Here is a 23,715-nt window from a genome sequence, read left to right as displayed (position 1 = left end):
TTATAACCCCTAGTACTTACTGATCTTCTACTGGAAGTGTGTATGTACCCTTTGACTACCTTCTTCAGTTCCTTCCTCCCACCCTCCACTTCTGATAATCACAAATGTGATCCCTTTTTCTGAGTTTGTTGTTGTTTAGATTCCATATGTAGGTGAGGTCATATAGTATTTGTCTTTCTCTGTCTGACTTATTTCACTTAGCATAATTCTTTCAAAGTCTATTCCTGTTGTCACAAATGGTAGAATTTCCTTATCTTTTTTAATGGCTCAATAAAAAAGAACAGTAATGTTTTTAAAGAGCTCTATGGGATAATGTGATACTGAGCAATTTTGGGAACCAACAGTAGAGTATAAAACAAAAACAAAAAAACAAAAACACAAATCCTGGCATCAAGCACCGATGTTTGTATTAAATGATAACCAATTACTTCTAAGGTTACAAGAGAATAAAATAAATACTAAGCTTTAATGACAGCCATGGAGAGGTTCTAAATCTGTGGCCAGGAATCAATACACTAAACATGAAGAAAAAAGCTTTTACACCTTTGTCAAACTGAAAAGTTCTGGTTTATGGTTAAGTTAATTAATCAAGTAGGTTGAATTAACAGCATGATATCAGTAAGAAGGACTTTGGGATACTCCAGTTTACAGATGATAGCTTATTATAAATTTGGTATGCTACTGAAGATTAGAAGCAGATGGCTCAATATAAATGTCAAGAAGGTTGACATATAATGTAAAAACCTGGAGTTTGTAATCAGAAGACCTAGGCTTCAGTCCCAGTTCTGTTGCTGTGTGATCTCAGGCAAGTCACTTAACCTAAGCTTCAACTTTCTTAACAATGAATGAAGATCACATGCGATAGTGTATGTAAAAAGTACTTTATAAAATGTAAAGCATTTTTTGAATGTCCATTAGTAATGTCATAAGTGATCAGAACATAAATATTTATCATTTGGTCTATGCAATCCTAGAAAATGAGATAGGAACTCTATTCACAGTAGGGAGGAGTTGACTGAGTATACATTTTATTTCTGTTGGAGTTCTATTAAAGAGTCTATTACTAATTAAAAAAATTTTTTTGATGTTTTTATTTATTTTTGAGAGAGAGAGAGACAGAGACAGAGAGGCAGAGAACACGTTGGGGAGGGCCAGAGACAGAGGGAGGCACAGAATCTGAAGCAGGCTCCAGGCTCTGAGCTGTCAGCCCAGAGCCCAATGCATGGCTCGAACTTGTGAACCATGAGATCATGACCTGAGCTGAAGTCGGATGCTTAACCAGCTGAGCCACCCAGGCACCCCTATTATTAATTTTTTAAGTTACTAATTCAATCAATGCTTCTGTAGTATTAGGTGTCAAGTACGGTTTTAAGCACTTCACAAACAACTCATTTTAACTTCTTAACAAGCTCAGGAGGTGGGTACTATTGTTATCTTCATTTTACAAAAGAGGAAACTGAGGGACTGAGTTTAGAACTTGCCCAAGCTCATATAGCTAGTAAGTGACAGAGCTGGAATTCATACACATCAAGCTCCAGAATTCATGGGCTCTACCACTATAAAATTTCATTTCAATAAAAGGCAAGTCTGTTTCACAAATCTCAAAGACGGTGTTATGAAAAGGCTCATAGCCCATATCATAAGAAATACAGTGTACTGAAAATAACAGAAAACTGCCATCTGGATTTTCTGTATCAGGTCATATTTACACTACTTAGGAAAATTTTTTCTAGGATTATTATCAGTAGTTGAAAACTTAAATCACCATTGAACATATGGTTAAATATTAAATTTTATGTTACATATATTTGATCCCAATTTTTAAAAAGAATCAAAAACTTAAATCAACTTTATTTATTACGTACAGTTTAAAGAATTTTACATATTCTGATTCCAAGTTGTAGACTTTTATTTTGCAAAACTAAGTATATCACTGAGTCTACAGCAAGAGAGCTGCTGTAAATACTGCTATGTAAAATGACAGTATTAGTAACAAATTGTTAGTAATGAAGTATTACTAATATATTGATGAAATAGAGTACAGGAAGCAAAGTGAGCACTGAGCCAATAGATAATTTTTAAGGCCTCTGCTCATCTAAAGCACTGCTCTAGCTAGGCTGCCTGTTATAGCTAGGGACATTCAACAGAACTGGGAAAACAGGTTTAAATCAACCAGGAAAATAACATGTGCTTATTTATCCCGGGCTTAAAAATGCCAGGATTGGTCTAACAGATTTTAAGCAACAGTATGTATGGTTATCAAGACCTGGACCTAAAGGAAAGTTAGTTGGATGCTATTTTCTTTTCTTTTTTTTTTTAAGTAGGCTTCTCGCCCAGCACAGAGCCCAATGTGGGGCTTGAACTCATGACCCAGAGATCAAGAACTGAGCTGAGATCAAGAGTCAGATACTTGGGGCGCCTGGGTGGCGCAGTCGGTTAAGCGTCCGACTTCAGCCAGGTCACGATCTCGCGGTCCGTGAGTTTGAGCCCTGCGTCGGGCTCTGGGCTGATGGCTCAGAGCCAGGAGCCTGTTTCTGATTCTGTGTCTCCCTCTCTCTCTGCCCCTCCCCCGTTCATGCTCTGTCTCTCTCTGTCCCAAAAATAAATAAACGTTGAAAAAAAAAAAAAAAGAGTCAGATACTTAACCAACTGAGCCGCTCAGATGCACCATATCAGAAGGAATATTTTAGAAAATTATTCGTTAAATAGAAATCCACATTATTTCATGTGTTCCTTCAACCTTATGGGGATGGCCAAATCAAAATGATAGTAAAAGTCTGTTGGTTCAGACTGAGCCACCCAGGCATCCTGGTTGTGATTTTCTGCCCCACATTTGCTTGTTTATTTTTAATAGAATATGTTTATGGGAAAACAATAGTTGTATTTATTACAAACAGATGCCCAGATTCTGCTTCATGATAGAATCATAAAAGCAGGTGGGAGTTCTAGAAGAGGATGGCTAAATATGTGATGCAGAATCAGCACATATTCTGGGAGCTAAACAAATGGTAAGTAAGTCGTAATTCTGAAATTTATTTTCAAAGTTAGTCCAATCAGTATTGTTTAGGGTTTAGCGATAATGGGTTTTGTCTGAGTCATAGACTGGTCCTGGCTTTTGGCTAGAAGATGTGATACAATTAATCAATATGTGGGGGAATTTTTTAAAAACAATGACAAAAGAAAGTTAATAGATCAATTGTAGACTTTCAGTTATATGATTATGAGTTTTGAACTTCACAATTCCCTAATGGAAGAATGTACCAAAAAGTTACTCCACTACTATTTACTAATTTAAGAACATCAACCTAAAAGAGTGATTTTATTTATTTTACATTTTTTAATGTTTGTTTATTTTTTGAGAAAGAGAGAGACAGAATGCAAGTGAGGGAAGGGCAGAGAGAGAGGGAGACACAGAATCTGAAGCAGGCTCCAGGCTCTGAGTTGTCAGCACAGAGACCGACACAGGGCTCAAACCCACAAACCATGAGATCATGACCTGAGCAAAAGTTAGACAGACATTCAACCAAATCAGCCACCCAGGCACCCTAAAGACTCATTTTAAAGCAGGCTTACTAATAAGGGATATGACTCTGAAGGCAATTTAGTAAGCCTCATATTTTGGCTTATGAACAATGATCTGATTTTGATTTCTTTAACAGAAACTAAACACTTCTAGAAAATTGAGAAAGCTATATATTGGAATTTCCTAGAAAAGATTACTACTGTTCCAGTGAAGAGTCAATATGAGAAACCTAGGTGATACTTAATACATTTTTCATGCATTTGATGATGGGAAAGGTAGCCACTTGTTCTATCCTTTATAATCTGAGTATAAAGTTGGTCGTATTATTTGAATTTGGACTTTTTAACTTCAGTAGAAGTTCACAGCTATCTAAATTCATAAGAGATGAAGTCGGAAGATGACAGAGGTGAATTCAAGAATTTATTTGGAGCAGCAAAGTCAGCATACATAAATGTGAGTGAATCAAAAAGCAGAAATAGAGATAGGGAAAGAAACTGGTTTCATTCAGTTGCAAAGAACATGAAAGATAATATTTCCTATTCTCCTTCCAAATTCCATCAAACAAATCCGAAGTATTCTCAAGACATTGCTGATATTGGGGACTATTCACTCACCAAGGAGTCAGATTAAGAAGGCTCTAACTTATCTCCTGCTTTCAATATTTCAGAGCACTTCTGTTTATAGTCAACTAGAAAAGCATTGCAGCAATGGCCTCTTTCAGTCATGTGCTAAAGAATTAAAGGATAAGATGATCAATTAGCTTTATTTCCTCCCATTTCTGGGAACATAATGTTAGTTGATAAAAAACACTAAAATTGTATCATTTTTCACATATGATCTTCATCAAAAGAAAAGATCTTTTCTCCTATCTTATTGTTCTTGGTATCTTTTTGGTACTCCTTTCTGTAGATGTGGGTTTCTAGGGAAAGGAAATAAATAATTTTAAATGTATACTTCACCTGTAGTTTCAGTGAAGAACATCAACTAATGTTTATTAAAAACCTACTACAGAGACTACACTAATTGTGATGAGCATTAAGGGATGTATAGAATTGTCAAATCACTATACTGTACACCTGAAACTAATATAACTTTGTAAGTCAACTATGTTTCTTTTTTTTTTTTTTTAATTTTTTTTTCAACGTTTATTTTTTGGGACAGAGAGAGACAGAGCATGAATGGGGGAGGGGCAGAGAGAGAGGGAGACACAGAATTGGAAACAGGCTCCAGGCTCCGAGCCATCAGCCCAGAGCCTGACGCGGAGCTCGAACTCACGGAGCGCGAGATCGTGACCTGGCTGAAGTCGGACGCCTAACCGACTGCGCCACCCAGGCGCCCCTAAGTCAACTATGTTTCAATAATAATAATTTAAAAAGAACCTATTACATGACAAGCACTGTGACAAATGTTTTGCATGTATTATCTCAGCCTCTATAGTATCTTTAGGAGGCAGATACCATTATAACCTCCATTTTAAGATGAGGTATGTAAAGACTCAGTGACTCGCCTGTAGTCAATCATCTAGTAGGTAACACAGCCAACGTTCAAACCCAAAGAGCCTGGCTCTAGGGCTTGCCCTTTGAACTACTATGACAAGTTAATTTTTTTCCTAATATACATTACTACAAAAGTTTTCTTGGCATATTAGTCACAAATAAGGTCACAGTTATGGAAACATACTCTAATTTTCTTAACCTTTCTCCAGGCCAAGAACTAAAGAATGCTTAGAAAACAAGCACACAAATAAAAAATCTGAATCCGATAATACCAAATTTACAGCAAATTTTATATCAAATATGGAATTCATACAATAAAAACTTATGAGAATTTGCTTGTTATGCAGATTATTTGCAAGCAGGAACACGGTGCAAAAACACATATAGAGAAACGATCCCCAACTTATGATGGCTCCACTTAGAATTTTTCAACTTTACAATGGTGCAAAATGATACACATTCAGTAGAAATCATACTCTAGGTTTTGAATTTGGACCTCTTCCTGGGCTAGTGATACGTGGTGGATACTTTCTCATGATGCTGGGCAGTGGCAGCAAGCCATAGCTCCTGGTCAGGCCACAATCACTACAGTAAACAACCGGTACATTGACAACCATTCCATACCCATACAACTATGCTTTTTTCACTTTCAGTATAGTATTCAATTACATGTAATATTCAACACTTTATTATTCACTAGGCTTTGTATTAGATGATTTTGCCCAACTGTGGGCTAATGTAAGTGTTCTGAGCACATTTAAGGTAGGCCACACTAAGCTATGATGTTTGGTAGGCTAGAAATATTAAATACATTTTGGACTCATGATATCTTCAACTTATTATGGTTTTATCAGAATGTAACCACACTATAAGATAAGAAATATGGGTTTTATATATATATATATATATATATGTATATATACATACACATACACACACACATATATATAATTGATATTACAAATGTAGTTTTCCATGGAGTTAGGTCAACAGATTTGCATCCAGTCTTATTCCATTACTCTAAGAGCAAAACACTGCCTGATGATCTAGTTATACACTAATTTGCTAATCCTTATTACAAACTACACTCTTAGAATTTGGATCCTAATAAGCAAAACACTTGCTCAAATAGATGTTAATCCATATTCACTTGTTATGATGATTGCAAATGTAATTTGAAAATATCAAGAGTTCTGCTTGGTCACTAGTCCTCCAAAGGGGAACAACAAGGGGCAAACAAAGAGCAAGTCTACCAGAGACTTCCACGATTCAACCTTTTAGAATTAAAAGATGAGAATTTTCCTCATTTTGTAGGCAAATGCGGGGAAAACATTCACAATAAACCAGGCCACTGCTGATGCATAAGTACTGGCATGGTATAGAAAGATAAATAATTTGGACTTTGGAGTTAGACAATGATTCTAATCATTATCTCATCTGTTGGTAGTTGAATGATGTTGGGCTAGACAAGTAGCCTGAATCTTGGTTTCTTTTATATGTCAAATAGTGACAATCTTCATGGGATTGCTATGAGACTTTAAAACTTATATGAAAAGGATCTACTCAACCCACGGCCTATGGCAGAGACTCATTGCATCTTTGCTGTCTGTGGGCTCTTTTAGTCATTTGAGTCATCACAGTGCATGTTGACATTGGAGCCCTTTGTTGGAGGATATTTATTAGACCCAATTTATATTCAATAAATTGATCATCAGTTGGTAAGTTCTACTCATATGTTTATCATTATACAGAAAAGAAATAAACTTACTTTATAAGTTACTACAGGGTAACAAGTTGTGTTATTTCTATTTACAGACTGGAAGATTTAGAGTACTATGATTTTAGTCATTTGGCCAAATTCTTCAGAGTACTGAAATTTCAAAATGGTCCATCTAAAGATACAAGTTACAAAGAACTGGGACATCCTTTGTGCCATCATTAGTGCATTTGTTGGAATAATCCCATGGGCTTAACTAAACAAGACCTGTATCTTCTTCACTTTGCTTATCTGTTTTCTGGTAGGGAGGGGGCAGTAGCAGTCATTCAGGGATCCAGGCTGAGAGAGTAGCAAATCGACATTTCAAACATTTTTGGTCACAGTGCCACGGGGAAAGTGAACTCTGGAGGATGTTGCCCTGCACACATTATGTGCTCAAAAAGGTGGCATTCATCAATTCCACACAACTCACTGGCCCCACCCCACCACAAGTATCAAATATGCAATTCTTTGTAATAGGAAGAAAGAAATCTGGAAATTTTTGGAGAGCATTATTAATGCTACTCCAATTAGGAAACAGAATTAGGAGTTGCAGAGCTCAACTTTAGCAATATGGCATTGCTCCTTGCTCATCTTCCTGGAAAATACAGGCAACTCCATAATATAATGGGTTAATACACAAATGATATCCAAAGACATAGTTGCATACCTATAGGTACACCCTACATACAGTAGTAAGCAGACCACTAGAATATAAAGCCAAAAAAATCCATTCACATCATGGACAAAATAAACCCTTAAATTTTGCATTGGAGCATCATAGCATCAAGGGTGAACTATCTATGTTTTCTTGGCAATATGAAAAATTAGAAAACTGCAGGCCAAGCAATCACTGGTTGGAGTGCATTATTTATGTCCTAGAAAAATTATAATGACTCTATACAACCAATAAGATGGATGATCAACTTAAACCTACTAAAAATTAAGTTCAAATTATATATCAGCTTTATCAGCAATATCTATAAATTATGCAGAATGTTGAGTGACAGGAATGACCTTAAAGTTGTGTTCAATCAAACAGATTATTATGGGTTTGACATGTGAACATATGGCAGTAAGCATAATCACCAGGCAAACCAAAGTAAAAGACTAAGCAAAGAAATAGAAGGCAACAGGAAACAGTAAGCCATAACCAAAGTTATATTACTACACTAGTCAAGATAAAGCCAACAAACTCTGCCTCAAGTTGAGAAAATTTAGTCTCTGGCCTACACATTAGATTCATCTGAGGAACTTGAAATTACTGAGGCCTGGCCCTACACCAAGAGATTCTGATCGAAATGATCCAGTAGAGTAGAGCTCAGGCATTGCCACATTGTTGTTGCTGTTGTCATTTTCTTGTTATTTTGTAAAGCTTTCTAATGCACAGCCAGGCTTCAGAAATGCTAAACTAAGTCATATAGTCTGTCAAGCTAAAAAATAAACTTGCAAATAATGGATTCTGCAGACATGTATCTACTAAATACAAAAGAACAACATTTGGGTTAATTGGGGAAAGAACTGTATTCCGTGTATCAACTCTTAAAGAAAATAGCCATCTGGTACATGTTCATATTTATTTTAAGTAAGGGGGAGATGGGTTTCAGCTGTCTATAGAGCTGCTGATTTTATAGTAAATGAAAAAATAACTGTATGAATAAACTAATATAAATTACAAATATACAATCTAAATATTGCCTTCAACTGCTTTCTAAAGTATATCCAGTGTATCTATGAGAAGTTTTATATGTTGGGGAAAAATTTATCCTCTATACCTATCAATAGGCAGTGACAGAGCTCTGTTGTGCTTTCAACGATAAAATTAGTAAGTCAGTGGTCCCATAAATATATCAACCAGGGGAAACTGACTATTCAAAAAAAAATTGACAAACATGAACTAAAAGAGTTAAATTTTTCATAATCTAAAATATAACAATATTTCATTTTCTCACAGGTGCATATAATGTCTTTGTAGGGTTACATATTTCTCTCCCACCTTAACATATACACTGCAGTGTAGTCCATATTTAGTGAAAACTCTTAAATATTTAATCACCTGTTAAACTAAGCTTATACAAATTAGGATAAAATGATGTTAAAATAATATATGAAATAAGAGTTGGTTTAAGCAGTGAAAGTTATAAATCCTTTGCCAGTTTTAGAAAAAAAGATCAGACAACTTGTACAATGTGCATCCTCTTCCAATTCTAGAAAAATCTTTAAGTCCACATTGGCTACTATACAGTATTTTTCATGTGAGTGACCTTTTTTATGGAGGAAGGGGTGTGAACTTAATATCTGGATCAATGTGGTATAGTGTAGAGACAGAATATGATGCTATGGGAGCTCCAGTGAAGAAAGGACCATTAAAATATTAAATTTCTGGGAAGTCTAGACAAGAGAACTGTAGGTTGGGACTAATACTATCTCCATCTCCCAGGGACAGGGAAATCTCAGCTATCCCTGGATAATACATAGACTGAAATTATTCTTTTTCAACCAATTTCTCATATGTAACATTTTTGTTTACCATTTTTCTACCTTGGTTGGCAGGGTTTCTGGAGTCAACCTCCTTCATTTCTGTTTCTTGAGTAGTTTGGGGGCAATGAGGCTTCAATCTGAGTCTTCCCATCCTGGTAAGTGGAGATCCTTAGATAGGCAGGAGTGGGGAATCAGAGCACAAAGGAATAATCTGACTTGTGCCAGCTGAATTAGGTAGAAGGGAATTAAAATTTTAGCCTTGAATGAAGAGACCCACAGAGAAAGTCACCCCTATTATTATCAGCTCCAAGGGAACAAGAAAAAGATACAGACAAAAAGAGTGACACACACACACACACACACACACACACACACACACACACACAAAAGAGCATGTAGGAAAGGTACCCTGAGTGACAGTAGAGAAGAGAACTGCCCAAGCCTGTGGGCACCCAATGGGTTATCTACCTAGAGTACCTAGCTGGGAGACTGGGGGAAGGAAAAGGGGAAATGAATATTTTTATCTGTTCTCATCCTTGTTAGGGGTCTGCTTAATTTAAGGAGCCCTGAATTGATGGTCTTTGCAAGAATTTCCAAGTTTGCTTTAATGCTTTCAGAAGGTTAAAAACTTCTGGGTCCCGATGCTTGAGTTTAGCTTTGTTTAGCATCAGATTTTTTTCCTTGTCCCAGGGATTAATGGTATGGTCACTGGAATCAACTTAAATTAATCCTGACAGAATTCAAATCTTGAGAGAAATATTAGTTGAGACAATTTAAAAATTCACTTCTAGTTTTCACTTACATTTAAATATAATTTCTTAAGAATGCCTTGCTCTTTACCATATTGTCAAATGTCTAAGATTCTAAGGCCTGCTTCATGAGAGCTAGAAGGTTTTCCCGTCCTTTAGGAAAGGGGAGAAGGGCACAGAAGGGAGAACAATTCTTCCTGTCTTCTGTGGTTGCCAGCAGAAGTGGCTAGGAACACATCCAAAATGTCAAAGCAGAGAAGGTGCCTCACATTAAGATGACTGACTCACAACTACCATGGAATGAATGTATGTATGTTATTTCATGCTTAAATATTTTTATTAAAATGGCCTTCCATTCCAGTTTCTTTCAAGTTGCATGGAAAAAAGATAGTGCTTATGCCAAAGATATAGTAAAAGCCTGTTTTAAACTACCTCAAATTTACACAGATTTACTTACACTGTGGATTAAATGGTGTGGTTTAAATGTACATTCATCTATATGTGTATTGGAACATATATATGCTTCACCACAAAATAGAAACAAAGGAATCCACATTTCTGACATCTATTTTTAAATCAGATTTCTAATGAAAGCATGGTTTGCAGATGAAAAGTTTCAATATTATAAAACAGACACAGATAATTGAATTGATTTATAATAACTAAACCAAACCCATGGAAATAGATCCACGTCACCTACTCTCATTAACCTGAGAGTCCAGCCTATTCATTAATTGTAGTGTGTGATTTAAAGTTTAAAAAGATACTGAAGGAGTTAGTATAATGAAATATTCTGTTTGAAATTTGAAACTCTGGTTGCATTCCACAATTAATTTTCCCTATGAGCTAGGGCTACAACTTAGAGTCTTCTCAAGGGAAATTTTTAAAAATTACCAACTGATAATCTTAAAATTGTTTCAAAAGGCAATTATGTAAAGTCCTCCATTGATTCATACTATATTTCCATTAGAAAAATAAAATTTAAAACTGCTCTAGTTTTCACACTTCCTTCGAAAAAACTTCTTTAAAAATCCAAATATTTGGTTTAAACAAATAGTATATACTATTTTGTTCATATAAGTATAAAACTAAATAATTATGTATCTTTTAGGTTCTGAGACAAAAATGGCCATAACTAAAAACAAGCACAAGAAGAATAAAACTTGGATGTTACTGTACCTACCTTTAATGTGATACTATAATGTCCAACAAATGTTGCATTTATCCATGATCTTGAGTGGGGATCACCCAGGAATTCTATGTGATACTGTTCAACATTTCCATCCAGGTCATAGGTCACATATTTCCCTTTAAAAGGATCTGGGCAAAGTATCCCTGGCCAGCTTTCAAAAGAAAGTAGTTTTAATTATTTTGATGCTTTAAAAAAAAAAAAGGCAGAAATCAATACATCTGTTATAATCATATATCAAACTTTCTCCTAGGAATTTTTAAAACTCCCCCAAATTAAACATATTCATACTTGTATCCTTTAAAAGTAGGATATTCACTTGATAGATGTAATCAGTTGTATCTTTGTAGATATAGAAAGCTTTGGAAAAGTCACATATTTAAGATAAACATAAGATACAAGGAAAAAGAATTATAAGACAGAAGGATGATCTCCAGGATCTGTAAGAGACATTTAGTCAGGGTTAATAGGAAATGTAAGATTCATGGCAGCTTTGAATCAACTCTAACCAATCAGAAGGCTTAATTACTAAAATGTCAACCCACTGACAGTTTCTGACAGGGTAGAAGAGAGCTGGCATTTCCTGAGCCAAAGGGCTCAGGGCTGCCAAAGGGGTACTGGCAGCTTAGGCTGCGATAACACTAAAAATTCTAACTACTGTGGGAAATGCAGAAACAGAGCTCAGCAGTTCTATATTGCCCCTTCCTTGCATCTGCTCCACTGGAAGACCAAATTTCTAAAAATTTTTAGTTCTAGAAATAAGATTTATCCTTTACTAAAAATAAATCTTTAGAGGTATGTTCTTTCGTGACATAAACCTCTAGAAATTCCTTGATAGGTTTCATTTTTCCATTTGGCAAAAACATATAAATATATATATATATGTATATATATCATATGTATATGTATGTTACATATATAAAGATATATATATCACACATATATATGTGATATATATAAAGATATATATATGTTATATATAAAGATATATATATCTGTATATGTATATAGATGTTTTTAAGATATATATATATACATCAACTAAGTTTTGACTGTTTTAGCAATCTTTTGAGACTCTGACCTACTGTTCGGAGACTAATGCAGGAAAGGAAGACAGCAAATAAGGTCAGGAAGCTGTGACTAAGGAATGCCAAGTTCTACTTCGGTTTGCAGCTCTCTTGTGAAAAAAGGTAGTCAGGTTCAAATCAGAAGATTCAGGCTCGTGTTCTGCCTTCTACCAGACAAGAGGCCTCAAGCAGGTAAATAAGCCTTGCTATGACTCTGGTTCCTCACTGTCCTAGTTATAAAATTCAAACAAGTACATGCTTTATACATTTTTTGGGTTTTGGCAAATCAAAATATTGTAGAGTGCCATCATTATGAACCAAACTGTGTTCCCCTCACCAAATTCACATGTTGAAGTCCTCATCTCCAGTATCTCAGAATGTGACTGTATTTGGAGATAGTGTCTTTAAGGAAATAACTAAGTTAAAAGGTGGGCCCTAATACAACATGACTAGTTTCCTTATAAAAAAGAATATTATGACACATACATGCACAAAGGGAAGACCATATGAAGAACACAAGGAGAAAACCATCCACAAACCAAGGTGAGAGTCTCAGAAGAAATCAACCTTGCTGACACACCTTGACCTGAGAATTTTAGCCTCAGAAGGGTAAGATAATAAATTTCTGTTATTTTTAAGCTACCTAGTCTTTGATACTTCATTATGGCAGCCCTAGCAAACTAATACAATCATATACAGTAAGATTGTTGGTATAAATGAGAAGTAGGAAGAATGATACAAAGCATTATTTTGCCGCATTTATTTAGAAACTGGACAAATTAGACATTTAGGTAATTTTAAAACCTAGAGGAAGCATACAAATCATGCTATAAAGAATCTGAAATCACAAAAATGCAAAATCTACAAATTTCTTGGGTTTGAGGACCATAGATGGTTGATCTTCTACTAAATTATCTACTGATATGAAAGTCACAAAGTCCTAAATATAGAAATACATCTACCATACCACTGTAAAAAAAAGTCTTTACAGATCACAAATAACACAATGTAAACTAACACAATATGTCATAGTTAGTATTAATGAAAAAAAAATTTGATTCCAAGAAGCTGACATATCCCAAGTATAGTTGCCAGGTGATGACTTGGGTGCACCAGTCACCAGGGATGGTGGAGTATGTGAATTGAACAGGATGCTGAGCAGAGTTCTTTGACTCTTGGGCCTTTCTGAGTTAGGAGAAGGGGCTGTCTGGCAGCCCTAGATCAGGGAAGAGGAAGGGCTGGAGGATCACAAATTGAGTCAGGCAACATAGAACCCAAAGAAGTCTAATACTTTGGAAAACTGGAAATGATAATGGAAAAGTGAAAGAGAGGTTCAGGACCTATCTAGTTATGATCAGGTTCACATCACAATATCACTGCTATTTGGCAATCTTATTGGGCTCAAGAGTGCTTAAAAGAAACCTTGAGTGGAGTTTATCTTTTAAACCTACATTGGAAATCTACATTTCTGAAGGAACCCACTCAAAAGAAAAAGATTTCAATAGCCAAATAAATGATTAAGAATGAATGGCAGCTGCATTGGACACTTCTAACTTATCAGAAATCAAGAAACAGTAGGTCCTCCAACTGGATTAATAACTACTTTAAAAGAAGCCAAATTGTGATTGTTATATTTGTTGACTGCTCTGTAAAACGTAAGGGGTTCGTGTTTAATACTAGGTGATTTGCACCTCACAGCAATTTTAAAAAGGATTATTGCCAAGCAATATCAAATTATAAGTAGCATCAACTCCATTCAGTGTAAAACAATCACAGGATTTATAACACTTGAGACATGAAAAGAAATTTTGCAGTTACTCTGTTTAAGATAAGCTTTTCTGACACAAATTCTGATACAACTTCTTTTACACACAAACTTATTGGGCCCAAGAGTATTCAATTTAAATTATTACTTTAAAAAATATAAATAAAAATAGAGGTGACTCCTAAAAATAATTAGATGCCAATGAAAGAAAAAAGCTTCTATTCATTATTTAAAACATGTTACATTATAGAAAATTTTGCATGCTGGTTTACAGATGAATTATGAAAAGTATCCTCAAATGTCCAAATAACTGGGGCACTTTAGTATTTCTTCAGGCAGTGCAAAGGAATTGTCTGACTCCTAGTCAAGCAGGACTAGATAGAATGTACCAAATTGCAGGAGAGGCTGAGGAGAGGCAATGGCTGCAGAAAGCAAGATTACCTCTCTCCACATGCGACAGCCATCATTTTCTCTGACTCCGTGTGACTGAAGAAAGCTGATGTCCATTTTTTTGATCTCACTCTGAACTCCATTTGAGTTCTAAAACTGTCAACAATGACACTGCATTGTGCACCTCCACCCCCCGATTTTTCACCTTCATATTGCTGAGAAATTCTAAAGTGTTGTCTGTGGGCTTAGAGGGAGAGAGGGAGAGTAAGAGATGGCAACCCGATGGGAAGGTATCAGAATTACAAGAAAAGTCGTGTGATAAATTTTAGAATCTGTGGGCGGTGGGAGGTAAAACACACAAATACAACACAAATAGATCCATGTATTGGAATCCACTTGGAGAAAAGGAGAAATTTGGATACAACAGGTAACTTCAAGTGCAAATATACCATGAAGAAACTGATGTCTTACACATTTCTCATCCAGTAGAAATGATCTTTTTTTTTTTTTAATGTGTATTTATTTTGAGAGAGAGAGGGAGCATGCATGAGCAGGAGAGGAGTAGAAAAGAGAGAGAGAATTCCAAGCAGGCTCCGTGTCATCATCACAGAGGCCAACATGGGGCTCGACCTCACAAACTATGATGTCATGGCCTGAGTTGAAACCAAGAGCCAGACACTTAACCGACTGAGCCCCCGAGGTGCCCCAGAAATGATCTTTAATAAGATAGCTACTGCCTTCAATAGAAGTTGAAGCTTAAGCATGATTTCAGTTGCTGTGTATTTATACTCAGTGAGAAGTACAGACTGTTATTTTCAAGCCATGGTTTGGATGTTTAAGAGGAGAGCAGATTTTACTTGGGCCTCCTTCTTTATCTGTGGGAAACAAAATGGATGAATTGGAATCATCACTAACTGAATGTTATACTTGCCACAAAATCTCTAAGCTGTACCCAACTACAGGGGGCTGATAGGAAGAGAGGATTCCCCATCCCCACCCCCCCCACATTATAAGTATATTAATCTATAGGCAAAATAATGTAAATAAGAAGTAATCAAATAATATTTTATAATAGTGAAAGGATCTAGTAGAAATCTCATTTTAGAAATTTAAATACTCGGGGCGCCTGGGTGGCGCAGTCGGTTAAGCGTCCGACTTCAGCTAGGTCACGATCTCATGGTCCGTGAGTTCGAGCCCCGCGTCAGGCTCTGGGCTGATGGCTCAGAGCCTGGAGCCTGTTTCCCATTCTGTGTCTCCCTCTCTCTCTGCCCCTCCCCCGTTCATGCTCTGTCTCTCTCTGTCCCAAAAATAAATAAATGTTGAAAAAAAATTAAAAAAAAAAAAGAAATTTAAATACTATATCTAAAATGTATCACTGGATTTGTTTGTTAATTTAAAGGCATATTTTACTATTAAATTTTACTACTACACTACATTATAATGCAAATATATTTTCTATAAACTTATTTTCGTATTTATGAAAAACTTTGTAAAATGTCTGTGTAAATATGCCCAAGGTAGTTACCCTAAATAGAGCCTAGTTTCTGCTTGACAATGTATCTTCTTCTGCTAAGGAAAGTATGCACCATTATTTTTCACTTTTAACTTCTATGCCGTTTCTAGCTGAATACCATGCTATTTGATCGATTTTTAAAAATTAAGGGTGCTTAAACATTAGGAAGATAGTTTTTCTCTTCTTAGTACATGTAGGTATCCCCACCCTAAGCACAACAGACATGCATAGATCAAAGACAAGAAGCAACATATGTACTTTTGTAAGCATGTAAGTGTGGAGGTATCTCACAATGCGGAGGTAAATGTAACTATTATAAATTGATTTTCCATGGAGTTTGCCCATAGACAAAGTGCTTTCTCTTGACAATTATTTGTTTTTATTACATAAAGATTAAATAGGCCTTTCTAGATTCTGTATCAGTCTCTCTTCGGCTTTTTCAGCTTTATTAGAAAAGGTCAACTCTTTTGTAAAGACTAACTCTGAGATGTTGATAAGATTGAATTTCTGAGCCTTCAAAGCTCAGTGTTAAGACCCATAGGCTAACAAGAACTGACCCAGATAATGTTACTTCCTAAGTGTCTCCATAGCCACCTAGCTGGTCTTCCCACTTGAAACTTCAACGTCTTTAATGTTGCTTAATTAAGAACTGATGTTTGATTGTTTTTAGTGGGTTAATTCTACCTTTATATTCTGCTATTGCAATTTATCCTGTTATAATCTTTGTACGTATTTACAGTAAGAAATAAAAAAATATGACTAGATTTGAGTTTTTATATTTTAAAGTTATATTTTAAACCTGTATTCAACTATACTTATTTCATAAAGAGGAATACATCTGATTACTTAGCCAACTGCATTCTACTCTTTCCAATAAAGCAAGAAGGTAGATATAGCTGTATTTTGCAGGTATTCTGATGGTTCTAATCATAGATTAGACACATTTAGGGGCTGGAGTAAAACATGTTTCATGTGTATTTCAAGTTCTAACCCTCAGTTATAAGCACAAAACTGCAAAAGAAATTCCTAATCAGATTTATAACATAGTATTTCAGATTTAGTGACAAGAAACAAATACATTTCTTGAATTAGTTATTGAACCTTAAGAATTTCCATTAGAAAATAAAACCTCTATGCTTTCAAAATATTAATTTTAGATCTGAAAAATGACATGGGACTACAAATACTGTCATAAGTAACATCATAAAATAAGCATTTATATTCATGCCTTTTTTTTAGAGAGCAAGAGCAAGTGAGTTGGGGAGAGGGGCAGGAGAGAGAGAGAGAATAAGAATCTTAAGCATGCTCCATACTCAGGGTGGAGCTGGATGCGGGACTTGATCCCACGACTCTGAGATCATGACCTGAACTGCAAGCAAGAGTTGGTCACTCAATCAACTGAGCCACTCAGGTGCTCCAATATTCATGTCTTTTAAAATATTTTTTTACATAGCTATCTAGCTCCTCTTCATGCCAATCCTAATTATTTTACAGAAAAAAATAATATTTTTATGATTTAAATAAATAATATGTATATATTTATAATATTTCATATTTGATCTCTAGAAAAGTACTCCGTAGCAAATGGTACATATCTCAGAGAGATTTCCATATTTGCAAAGACATTAAACATATTAGTTTGCTAAAGCTGCCACAAAAAATACCATAGAGTGAGTGGCATAAACAACAGAAATTTATTTTCTCATAGGTTTGGAGGCTTTAAATCTAAGATTAATAGGTCAGCAGTGATAGCTTCTCTTGAAGCCTCTCCTTGGCTTGTAGATAGCTACCTTCCTACTGTATCTCTACATAGTTTTTCCTCTATGCATGTGCATCCCTGGTGTTTCCTTGTGTGTCCAAATTTCCTGTTCTTATAAGAATACTAGTCAGATTGGTGTGGGGCCCACCCTAATGGCTTATTTTCACTTAGTCACCTCTTTAAAGGCTCTGAGTCCAAATACAGTCACTTCTGAGGTTTGAGCTTGAAAGTATGACTTTCTGGGGACCACAATTCAGCCCACAACAGTAAGTGACAGAATAAGAACATAAATGTAGGTATTGAATTGAAGGCCTCTTATGTATGTGTTGTGTGGTGTGTGTGTGTGTGTGTGTGTGTGTGTGTGTGTGTGTGTGTGTTGTGTGTGTGTGTGAATGTGTATATGTATGTTAACGTGAGTCCATCACAGTCTCTCTATGAAAGAAAACATATTCTTCATGAAGAATAGCTAACTGTGAATGAAAACAAGGTAATATGAGGCAGAGTATCCTAGCTTTGAGAATGTTAAGTATGAGAATGCAATGTAAAATAGCAAGGGATTCTGGGAAGATAGTGCCAATGTTATTGTAGTTTAAAATCTCCTGAAATTTCCCCATAAGTACGGGTAGAACAACTATAATAGCAAAGCCAAAACCTGACACACAACATCTATAACAAAACTAAGTGATAAGCTATCCACATAAACTACCAAAATAGGAGCAGGCAGGTTCAAACTACTGACAGTTACAAGACCCACATATTACTAGCATCCGTATGAGGGGAAACGGTGGGAGGGGGAAGGCAACCAGAGGTCTGATGGGTTTGTGAAATAAGAACCTCAAAACTGAAAGAAGTACTTATTGAAAAGTGCAGCAAGTCAACGTGAGCACAGCAGCCAAACTACGAGGGGGGCTACAACAAAACCTGAAGGTATCGGAGCAGTCTGGGCCCTATGAACACTTAAAACTAACCAACAAAAAACTCCTTTATCAGGACAAAAGCTTACACTGATGAGAAATTGCTGGAAGTATAATCCAAATCAAAGAAGAAAGGATCAATACAGATAAAGGAAAGAGAAGGTACAAATAAAAGTGGGGATACAACACCAAAAGCACCATCCATGAAAAAAAGATGGGTAAGTTGGACTTCATTACAATTAAAAGTATCTGCCCTGCAGAAGACATTGGTAAGAGAATGAGAAGATAAGCCACAGACTGGGAGAAAATATTTGCAAAAGACATATCTGATAAAGAAATGATATCCAAAATACACAAAGAACTCTTAAGCTCCCCAATAAGAAAATGAACAACTGAATTAAAAGATTGGCGAAAGATCTGAGTAGACATCTCACCAAAGAAGATATACAAATGACAAATAGGCATATTAAAAAATGCTCCACATGACATGTCATCAGGGAAATACAAATGAAAACAACCACGTATGTCCATGAAAATACATAGGGGAAACTTAAATGCATATCACTAAGCGAAAGAATCCAATCTGAAAAGGCAACATATCATGATTACAATAATATAGCAATCTGGACAAGGCAAAACTATGGATACAGTAAAAAGATCTCCAGTTGCCAGGGGTGGTGGGATGGATGAATGGTGAAACATAGGAGATTTTTAGGCCAGTGAAACGATTCTGTATGATACTATGATGGTGAATACATGTCATTATACGTTTGTCAAAACCTACAGAATACACAGTACAGAGATCAAACCCTAATGTAAACTGTGGATTTTGGTCACCAGTGATAGGTAAATGCCGGTTCACACACTGTAACAAATGTGCCACACTGTTTTGGGATATTGATAGTATGTGAGGTTGTGTGGAACTGGGGAGGAAATATGTGAAAAGAAAAATGCTAAGAAATTTCAGAAAACAAGTTCGTATTTTTGATACTTTGAGAAAATAATAGAATAAGGGGCTCTGGGTATACGATTTAGACAAAAAGGCTAAAGAAAATCTATTCTGCAGATTCCGGTTCTGGACAAGTTGAAATAGACTCAATTCTCTATATTCTTCCCACTAAGTACACCAAAAATTTCTGGGTATTATATTTCAAACAAACGTAAGAAGATTCTAAAAGATGAAGAGAAAATAAGCCAGATAAGGACCTTGGGACCTGAAGAATGATATGACAGGGAGCTGCCTGAGTGTTCTTTTTGCCTCATTATCTCCTAGATTGGGTGCTAAAGAAGCCAGCAACTCAGAGACACCAATGGGTGCAAAGGAACAAAAAGTCCATATGAAGCCTGCTTTCTCAAGTCAAAGGACCAGCATAGGGAAAGCCTAGCAAGACAGAAAACTTTTAAGCAATAGCTGGGAAAACAGCTAAATACCATGGAAAAATCTGCAGATCCCAACTCTATCCCCATCAACAAAGGTCAAATGGTGAGCCTACACTTCAATACACCCAGCAGTAATAAAGCCCCATGTCCTTCCCACTCGGGTGGTGGCAGAAGAGGCCTACTGGGAAGCTGGAATTGTTATCACCTTCCAGCATTAGCATGGTTCTCCCCCCATGGTATCAGTGGAGGTGAGTAACAAGATACTCTACCTCTCTCAGCCAAGTTGGTGACTTGGCTCAACTCTCATCCCTGCCTACCAGTAATGAAACACCCTTCCCTTCCAAGAGACTAAGTGAAAGCTGAGTAGAAAACCTAGGCTTCCAACTGCCACCTGGTTGTAAAGAGAGGTTCCCTCATATCCCTTCAGTGCAGTAGTAGGAGCAGCCTGCTAAAACAGATTTAAATAAAATCCAAAATGAAAATAAATAGAAGATAGAACCAAATGTACATTTTACAACAGAAAATACAATAACCAAAACAAACAAGTCAATGGATACTCTCAACAGCAGAATGAATATGAAAGAGGCAAGAATCAGTGAACTTAAAGTAGAAATGATCCAATCTGAACAACAGAGAGAAAACAGACTGAAAAAAATCTCTTAAAGAACAGAACTCATGTCATATAAAATGAAAGAGACACAGCATGAGTCCCTCCAAAGCAGCTCCTGCCCCAATACAGCCTGCAAGCAACTCCAAGGGGAACTGGTACCACTCCAAAATGACTTCTGCCCCAGGGAGAGGGGAAGATAACCACACATATCAGTGCCCCCACAGTCCCAGTGGCCAAACTTTATAGCTGGCAGCACAGAGAGGGTGCCCTGTTGATCAGTCCAACTGTCGCCCCAGCAGGCAGACTGGGGACAGACATCTGGTCTGACTGCTGACACCACTCAACCACAAGCCCATGACAACCTAGACTGACCCCTTAATGGCACAAGGACCAAACGTTGCCTAGTGCACCCACAAGCAAAGTGGGCCACTGTAGCCAACTGGACTAAGGCAAATGCGACTCAGCCACATTAGTAGGGTGCAAGCAAATCACACAGGACACACCTCTGTTTCTGGTGAACAGGGAGCCTTGCATTATAGGCCACAACAGGACCTCCTTTTCATAAGGCCACCACTTTCAATATCAGGAAACATAGCTGACTTCATTAATACATAGAGACAAACACAGAGAGTTAGACAAAATGAGGAAACAAAGGAATATGTCACAAATGAAAGAACAGTACAAAACCACAGCAATACAGCTAAATGGAACAGAGGTAAGTAATATGCATGATAAAGAATTCAGTAATGGTCATAAAAATACTCACTGGACTTGAGAAAAGAGTGAAGGATCTCAGTGAGACCTTCAAGAAAGAGCTAGAAAATATAAAACAGAACAAGTCAGAGATGAAGAACTCAGTAACTGAAATTAAAGAAAAAAACACACACACTAGAGGGAATCAGTAGCATATTAGATGAGGCAGAAGAACAGATAACATCTGGAGGACAGGGTAATGGGAAGCAAACTGAGTAACAAAAAGAAAAAAGAATAATAAAAAATGATAACAGGTTAAGGGAACTCAGTAACATCATCAAGCATAATAAAATTTGCATTAAGGAGTCCCAGAAGGAGAAGACAGAGAAAAGGGGCAGAAATTTTATCTCAAGAAATAACAGCTGAAAACTTCCTTAATCTGGGGAAGGAAACAGACACCCAGATCCAGCAAGCATAGAGAATGCTCAAAAAAATCAACTCAAGGATGTCCACACCAAGACACATAATAATTAACATGGCAAAAGATAGCAATAAAGAGAATTTTAAAAACAGCAAGAGAAAAAACAATTACATACAAGGGAAGAAGCCCCATGAAGCTATCAGCTGATTTTTCAGCAGAAACTTTGCAGGCCAGAAGGGAGTGGTCATGATACATTCAAAGTGCTGAAAGAAAAAAAACAAACAACAAAAAACAAAAAAACAAAAAAAGCCCCAAAACTTGCAACCAAGAATACTCCAGCAAGGCTATCATTCAGAATAGAAGGAGCGATAAACAGTTTCCCAGACAAACAACAGTACATATTGCACATTTGGGAAAATCAGTCTAGTGTGGGAAACGCTGAGCTATACAATAGTAAATCTATAGAATCTAAAAGAAAAAAAATATTTTGGGCATCTAGTCAACAATTATAGAATATACATTCTTTTCAAGACAGACTATGCTGGGCCATAAAATAAGATTCAAAGAAACTGAGTACAATATATTTAAACTAGAGCTCAATATCAATAAGATATTTAAAAATCCCCAAATATTACATAACTTAAAAATACACTTCTAACAGCTCATTTGAAAGAAGATAATCACACAGAAAATTAGTAAATATTTGAAACTAAAGGTAATAAAATACAATATATCAAAATTTGTGGCATAATAGCTAAAGCTGTGCTTAAAGATAAATTTATAGCTTTGGTTGCCTATTTCAAGAGGAACAAGGATTTAAATAATTTACCTAAAGTTTCTAATTTAAAAAATTAGAAAAAGAAGAATCAGACCCTAAAGTATCAAGGAAATAATAGTGATGAGATCAGGAAACAGTAAATAAGAAATCAGACAAATAGTAGAAAAAAGTTGATTGTTTGAAAAGTTTAAAAAATTCATAAACTTAGCAAGACTGTAACTCAATGGTTTATTATAAAACAACAACAAAAACTTTACCTTGGCCAACTCTGTAATTTTACCAAAACCAGACTTCCAAGAGGGAGTTGTGAATAGACAATCTTAAATCCACTTTGATGAAGCTGAGACTCTTCAGGAAAGTCTTCTTCAGCAACAGAGCACTTATTGTATCTTGAATCAGTGTTCATGAAGCAGTACCATGGTTTATTGTGATCAACTCTGGCTGCATCCTCACTTGACAACAATCTCCACTTCAAACAGCTTTCATACTCACACTGAACCCACAATTTGTTTACGTACATACTGTTTTCCGCTGAGGAATCCATTGCAGCATTACAGTATTCTACTATTACCATCCAATTTTTCTTTTTCCATAAATGCATTTAATCTGGAAAACCAGAAGAAAAGAATAAATATTCAAGAATATGAGGAAAGAAAGTTCAAACTAAAATCAGAGAAACAGCTCTATTATACCTTCTTTGTCTACATCTTCTCTATCCCATAAAGACTATACATTTTGAACAATGTATGTTTCTACCTACCCAGAAAGAAAGGAACAAAATAGAAGCATCAATTGCTCTGGGCATAAAATGCTTCAAACTTAAAAATAATTTTTTAAGTAACAAATAAAAATAAAAATAAGTATGACCATTTTTACAGAGAAAACTGAAGCTAAGAAAAGTAATTTGTTTGAGGTCCCAGAGCTAGGATATGGTAGAGTTGGGATTTAAATGCAGGCAATTTGGCTCCAAATTCTGTGGTCTTACCTACTTAAACTGTACTGCCTCTTGGGATGTATATGTATATGAAATTATGTGATAACCCTTTTCTACTTCTGACGAAAATCAAGTGTAACAAAATATTTCACCATATCAAAGTTTTAAATCTCCTTTTAAAACTAAAGGAATCTTTTGCTTATACAGTTTTGCCTTTTATCCATTAATTCAAGTGGTTTGAAAAAAACATTTCTCCGAGTATTTTATTATAACAATTTTTAACATACAAAACATTAG

At 35.9% G+C, this 23,715-nt stretch overlaps 1 protein-coding gene across 1 annotated transcript in view; it reads right to left on the bottom strand.

Annotated features, from left to right (window-relative positions):
- Positions 1-23,077, bottom strand: part of ZCWPW2 (zinc finger CW-type and PWWP domain containing 2) — an 84,915-nt gene extending 61,838 nt beyond the window's left edge. The window contains 3 exon segments of the mRNA XM_043595581.1: positions 11,189-11,348; positions 22,742-23,055; positions 23,057-23,077. Of these exon segments, the coding sequence (XP_043451516.1) occupies positions 11,189-11,348; positions 22,742-23,055; positions 23,057-23,077 (495 nt within the window).
- Positions 23,078-23,715: the final 638 nt, after the last annotated feature.

The sequence above is a fragment of the Prionailurus bengalensis genome, chromosome C2 (assembly GCF_016509475.1).
Source record: "Prionailurus bengalensis isolate Pbe53 chromosome C2, Fcat_Pben_1.1_paternal_pri, whole genome shotgun sequence".
Taxonomy (NCBI): domain Eukaryota; kingdom Metazoa; phylum Chordata; class Mammalia; order Carnivora; family Felidae; genus Prionailurus; species Prionailurus bengalensis.
The sequence above is the reverse complement of the archived record's forward strand: the minus strand, read 5'-3'. Positions and strand labels throughout refer to the sequence as shown.